The 7,113-nt window shown below is 34.4% G+C and overlaps 1 protein-coding gene across 8 annotated transcripts in view; it reads left to right on the forward strand.

Annotated features, from left to right (window-relative positions):
• Positions 1-5,323, forward strand: part of TLK1 (tousled like kinase 1) — an 89,548-nt gene extending 84,225 nt beyond the window's left edge. For all 8 annotated transcript variants that reach the window (XM_040562101.1, XM_040562102.1, XM_040562097.1 and 5 more), the window contains exons 19-21: positions 40-151; positions 445-552; positions 3,567-5,323. In XM_040562101.1, the coding sequence (XP_040418035.1) occupies positions 40-151; positions 445-552; positions 3,567-3,743 (397 nt within the window). In that variant the 3' untranslated portion in view covers positions 3,744-5,323. The remainder of the gene's footprint in view (positions 1-39; positions 152-444; positions 553-3,566) is intronic.
• Positions 5,324-7,113: the final 1,790 nt, after the last annotated feature.

The raw sequence follows: 7,113 nt of genomic DNA on the forward strand, positions 1-7,113 counted from the left end.
TGTACTTGCTGACATCTAGGCACATATTTTGTTTTTCAGGTACTTGCCTCCAGAGTGTTTTGTAGTTGGCAAAGAGCCACCAAAGATTTCTAATAAGGTTGATGTATGGTCAGTTGGAGTAATCTTTTTCCAGTGTCTTTATGGTAGAAAGGTAAGGAAAATATTGCTTGAAAATCTTAAAGCTTTAGTGTAAATGCTTGTTTACAGTAGACTTTGAACAACAGTTATAAAGATGTGAATCTATACAGAAAATGACTTGTAGTTCTAGCTGGCGTGCATTGACATTGCAAGAAATGTAGAAAATTTTGACTAGAACTTTTTGTTTTAATTTCAGAAATGGTTAGAAATTTATATTACCACTGTAACAACTTACTATGGCATAAATATTTATGAATTCAAAATAGTTGGATAACTCATGCAGAAAATCCTGTGCTTATTTTTCAGCCATTTGGCCATAATCAATCACAGCAAGATATCTTACAAGAAAATACAATATTAAAAGCCACAGAAGTTCAGTTCCCTGTCAAACCTGTTGTAAGCAATGAAGCCAAGGTAAGGTTTCATACATTTGCAGGGTAACAGTTAAAACCTCAGTCACTTATTTTTGAGGATTCAGCTATAACATTGCTGTTAAGTAAAGAATGCTCCGGGACGTAGTAACTAAATATGTAGGAAACTATAATGGAGAACTAATATTTTCATGTTTTAATTTCATCAAACTTATTTTAGCAATTCTTAAAATTTTGTCCTGAATGCAAGACCTTACAATCTAGTTTTTTCTTGTGAAGTAGACATTCTCTAAAATCACCTGCTTTGCTTTTTTGCAGAGGACCTTAACTGTCTCTCTAAAAGTTCTTAAGAAATACTTCTGCAAACAGTAGAAAGCTCTTTCTGAAAATAGTGAATGTTTATTCTCCCCAGCCTTATTGGCTTAAAGAACTATTTGACTACTGAATACCTGGAGAGTGTGCCTGCCAACATTCTTCCCCTTGAAAGGTCATAGTATGTGTGTATTAACTTAAATCTGAGTTTAGAAACACGAATTCTTGCAATTAAAATATTTCAATGACAATTTGAGAAAGAAGACTAATTAAGTAAATAGTTGATCAGCCTTAACAATATGGATGGCAATGTTTCCTGTATTTGGTAATGTTTTTATTTTAAAAAATCTGTAGTATCAAACTCATATGTACAGACTAACCATGAAAAGAACAGATTAATGTGTTTTCCAAAACGGCTACCGTGAGTATCTATAACAAATCCAATTCTGTGAATACGGAATAAAGTATTATATATGAGTTATTTGTTTGTAAAATTGTCCTGATTTCTAAAAAACTAGTGGACATATGCAAAAGTGATTCTCTCATTGGGAGGGGAAGAAAAAAAAAGAAAAAAAAGCCAGATTAGTAGAATACTAATATACATACTTTGGTTTGGGACACAAGCTGCAAAGAATTTAGGGATGTTAAGACAATTCAGCTTCTCAAAATTAAACCGAAAGAAAACACAATTCTAGATGAGGTAGGTTTCCCAAGAAAATAGGTCATTTCAGTACATAAACCTATTATTAAAAATTGTGGTATGTTTATGTTGAATATATTTTCTAGAAGAAGTTTGAGTTGATGTTAGGATTTTGAAAATTGGTTTGAAGAACTAATTTTTCCTGTGTGTGTGTGTGTGTGTTTTGTTTGTTTTGGTGGGGTTTTTTGTTTTGTTTTGTTTTGTTTGATTTTGTGGGTTCTTTTTTTGGTTCATTTCACTTTTGGGAAGTTTTTTTTTCACCTCATGTCCCTTACAACACAGTTGACAGACAAGCATATAACTGATACCATTACATTCTAGTGGCTTATATCTCTGTCTTTTAACTCTGCATTTTTTGTGATTAGTAGTGTTTTTGTAGAGGATGTGAGGAGAAAGTAGACAATTCAGCATGGTCCTGATATAGAATTAATGACTTATTTTACATCCTTTGTGTTCCATGTTCTGTTTGTTTGAAAAAAGAGTAAGAGTGGAGAACAATGAAAGTTTATTAGCGCTGTCATGATAGCTATAAAAGAGAGGGAAACATTTCATCTCTGGTAGAAACATTATAAAAAAAAATTTCAGACTGACTTGTAAATTTGGACTGTTCATGATGACTGTGTAGAATCTAAATTGTCTCTCAGATTTATAGGCCTCGTAGTTGGAAAAGAACAACTTTTAAACTGAAATTTTGATTTGGAAAATATGGATATTAAATAAGTATGGAATCTGAAATGACACTGAGTTTTCAGACTGTCCTTTGATCCTTGTCACTTTTTCCTATTTTGTGCAGTGTTCTGCTTTGCATTACAGTAATACCTGCAGTGCCACAGAAGTGTTAAGTATTCTACAAAAATTTTAGAAACAAAATGTTAACCTGAGAACCTTGCAAGTAATTGTTAACAGCTCATTTGATAGGGATTAATTACGAAGCATTTGATTAAAATCCATAATGTCCAAGAATGTGTGAATATATGTTAAGATGTGTATGATTTTTATTTTTTAACTTATTCACGCTGGATATGGAAGTGCTTGAAGTAAATTCTAGCAGGATTCTTTGGAACGTATATTAGAGATGAGTTTTCCTTTAATCTTCAGTTGTTTTTAATTGGAGCGAAGAACAAACAACTGAACAGATCTATCGAGAAAAGATATGTAATTATTTTCAATTAAGTTCTAAATTAAGTAATGATGTGCTAATCAGTTCTGTAGCAATAAAAAGGATTTTCTATCATTAAATGTTGAAGCCCGAGTTCCCAAGTGACTGAATGTTCTGTGTGTACTAGATGTGAGACTTGACAGAAACTTTCATTGTAAAATAATTGACTGACATTGTATGGACCTACATGAAGGATAGTATATTGTCTCAAGAGCAGTCTTGAAGCTAGAAGATTTTTTTCAATTCATCTGGTTTAAAATATAGTATCGAGTGTTTTCTGGCAGAGAAGTTCCAGCTAGGTTCTGATTTCATAAATAGTCTATTGGTTATTTAATACGAATTGAATGTGGCAACAACCATTGTCAAAATTCACATTTTTGCTGTATTCAGTCATGGCACACGAACATGCCTTTTTCCAAGGCTAAAGCACTGAAGTTTTGTCCTGCATCTTCCATCTACTCTTCATCTACTGCATTGCTAAATGATTTTAGAAGTTCTGTGGAGCTCCTTTGTACTTTTTCAATCCTCTGACATTTGCTTTTAGCTTTTACTAAGCTGTTCAGGGATAACACATGCAGAATTCTCACTGTGTGAGCTGCTAACGTTTTACTTGTAAATGTAGTTCCTACTTTTTTTTTGTCTGAACATGGAAATACATATTTGAAGTGTGATTATTTTAAGCCAATTAGGCTTGCAGATTTTTTTTCTGCTGCAACGTACTCTGTTTTTCATTGGATTCAGTAGTAAAATGTTAGGCTGTCTTTGAACTGAATTATATAAGAACAAAAGATTATTTTCAAAACTAGTTTATCTGGGAGGACACGTTTCTTTGCTTGTAAGCAGATGTAATTATTTGGAATGGTAATTTTTTATATTCCTTTTCTAGGCCTTTATCAGACGCTGCTTAGCATACCGAAAAGAAGATAGATTTGATGTCCATCAGCTGGCTAATGATCCTTATCTTCTCCCTCATATGCGGAGATCAAATTCTTCAGGAAACTTGCATATGACTGGGCTAGCAGCATCCCCTACACCACCTACTTCAAGCATTATTTCATACTGAAATTTCTCCAGTCGAGGAATGGCATGATACCTTTGTGTAGTTTCCAGATGCAGACTTGAGCTTGGGAGCATTTGAGTGTTTTTACGCAGGACAAGTTTGATAACTGTGTTTTCAGACTGAAGTCCTCCTACATAGTGTCATTTGTATGATTGGAATGGATCATGGACTGTGAATAAATGTACCCTTCAGAGAATAACCTTTAAACGTTGAAGGATGACACTGCCTGTTGCACAGTAACAGGTATACTGTGTTTAAGACTGAAGAAAAGGTTTTTAGTTTTTTCTGGGGAACATTGTAAATAATCTTTTTAATACTTAAAGTACATTTGGTTGATACTGGAAAGTTCTAACAGGAAGGGTAGTTTTTCATTATTTAAATTAAAAAAGAAAAGAAGGTAATGAGCAAATTTAAAAACACAGGAAAAAAAATCCGTGCCTGGTTATAAACTAAACTGCCATGTATCCAAGACATTGGTCTTTTGAAACCAAAGTAAGAAGTGCAGGAAGGTCAAAGCTATGTTCTATATCAGATTCCTCAGATAAAATTATAGTATTTTATTTGGCAGCTCAGGCTTGTACCTCCAAAAATGTGGTGTTCTTTCACAGAATTTTGATTGGAAGGTGATAGGGAATTCCCGGTACTTATTTCTCAGATAGGTTGCTAATTTTGAAATAGACTCAGTTTACTAAAAATACTATACTTGCTGTGGTATTGAAACTTGTGAAACTTTTCCAGGCCTCCGATAAAAGCAAGCAACAGTATGAAACCAAATGCAAACAGGTCATGTATAATGTTCTATGCAGGAATAATGATAAATTCCCTTCTAGCTCTATTGTAAATTGTTGTACAGATGTCACATTTTCAGTTAAATTTCAGCAACTTATTCCTGTACAAATGTTTAAAGTATGGCTTTTTCTAATTGGATATTGTATTTTTTTTAAGTCTCCCTCAAAGCGCTTTTAATTGCTGCTAAACGATGTTGCTTTTACTTTTGCAGAAGAATCAAATGACCTCCTTAAGGTGCAAGTCAACTGTACGTTATAGAGAGATTGAGTAGGTAATTTGTTAACAATCAAGGCATGTAAAACAGATCTGTGTTGGTAATATACAGTACAGTTCTTTAAGTCAGTTTATTGTGCTCTTAACCTGTAGAGCGCATCAATACTAGATGTAGAAGTTGCTCATGGCTATTCTCTATTTCTGGAAGTTCCTATCAACAAGGAAATGTTTCTTGTGGCTTGTACAGATATTTTAAAATGTGAAACATTTTCTAACTGCCTTGTATGGTAGAAATTTATTTTTCAGAACAGCATATCTCTCTCTCATTTGCTATTCTTTTTACTGTCCCATTCTGGATGCTGAATACCTATATGTAATTTTGTCCATGTTTCAGAAGAAGGAGGCTGTATTACCACAGGTTTTCATTTAGTATTGTACAGTTAAACTGTTGCTCTTGTTTCTGATGTTGCAAGCCATTTTGTTTTCATTGTATATAAAGAAACATTAACTGTCTCTTTAAGATGCTGCTGAAATTGTAGAGAATGTAGCCAAAACAGTAATAAACAATGACAGTTGAAATTTCAAGGTTTTCATTGTATGTTTTTACATTTCAACACAGGGCAAATCAGTTTACCATATCACTGAGCTACATTTAGCTCTTAAAAGCAAGCTCTCTTCAATTACAAAGGGCTAATAATAGAATAATTCATTCAAGTAACGGTACGGCTGAAAAGGGAAAATTCCATAAAACTTCAGGCATCTGTCATAATGAAGTAACCAAGGCATTATTTAATTGACTAGACATCACAAAAACAATTTCAAGTATTTCAGTAGGTCTTTATTGAATTTTTTAACCATAGAATAAAGTTAGACTCAATGACATTTACTGCCTTCACATCACACCAGAGTGCTGGGACTGTATCCTTTTCATCATCTACAGGGTGAAACCAAGGAGTCTTGTGCTGCATTGTCGAAGTGCAGGGTTCAAGAAATGTTCTATAGCTGCATGCTTATGTGAGATTTCAGTACTTCTTACTCTGCACGTGTCAATCTCAGAAGTTAAATCAAAGACTGTTTTGCCTAAGGAAAAAAATGTAGGATTGTGTTAACTGTATATTTATTTAACTGGAATGTATTGTGGAAACCTCTAGGACACTGAAGTTCAGTAGTATGTTAGAGAACTGCTTAAGTAACTAAAAATTGTATAGGTATCTAAAGATAGGGGAGATTATGCATTGTACATGCAGACTTGTTTTTCTTGTTAGCATCTGGGAATATAGGCTGTTGTGGCTGAATACATGACACTCCAGCTTGACAAGTACATACTTCTGAAATCTAAGCACCGTTTTTAGTAAGTTTCCACATAAATGAAAGAAGAGTCATCATCTCATCTTTTGAAAGAAAGTTGCAAGATTTTTGCCTCCAATGAACACAGTTGTGTTTGTGTACAGTACCATCAATAAAAGTTTTGTATTCCCACGTGGAGTCACTCTGTGGTCACAAGAAGATGTCCAAGTTAGAGTCTTCAGTGCCTAAGATTTGGCAATTTGTGCTTGGGATAGAAGTACCCCTGAGGCCGAATCTAAAGGCCTGAATTACTGCAGGTTGTCAAGAAATGCTGATCCACTTTAGGTAATCGATGTTATTAGTAATTTAGTCTGTATTTCATGTACATTTACTGACACATCATCCATTGCTGTATTTCCTAAACACACCACTGATTTAGCATCAGGTAGATGAGGAATGAAGTTTAACTTCATCAGTTTTTATTGAATTATTGAACCTTGGAAGTAACAGGCTTATTTTCTTTTACACTCACAAATACTTCAAAATTTCTACGTTTACTGAAAGATGCTAAAAGCCTACATTGCTATACCATATAAACACCTATGTATGAAACAGAAGTGCCTGCAAGAGAAATTCTGCATTTTTAACTATGATTATAGTCCTACAGGTCATTGCAGCCACAGTTAACAATGGTTGGCTTGTTTCTTTAAAAAAAACAAACAAACATGTTTTGGCACTATTCTATTTGTGTTTGTACTGAAATTGTTCAAATCTTACTGTGGAACATTATTCACCTTTAACTTGGTCTATCCTGGCTGTTGATAGATGCAGCTTTCCGAGAGGCTAGTTAATACTTGAATTTTCTGACGAGTGCTTTTAACACTAGCAAAAAGATGGGAAGGGTGTTGTGTTGCTGGCCAGCTGCCCAAGTGCTATTGACCACACACACCGCGGCTATGAGCAAACTGCTGCATAATTAGAGAAGCTTTCAAAAGCCCACAAAGCCGCCAGCCCTCTCGGTATGCGAGTCACGGGTGTGTGAGGCACAGTGCCACTGCCTGTGCCACGCAGCTTGGTGGGGGGT

Source organism: Cygnus olor, chromosome 6 (assembly GCF_009769625.2).
Source record: "Cygnus olor isolate bCygOlo1 chromosome 6, bCygOlo1.pri.v2, whole genome shotgun sequence".
Taxonomy (NCBI): domain Eukaryota; kingdom Metazoa; phylum Chordata; class Aves; order Anseriformes; family Anatidae; genus Cygnus; species Cygnus olor.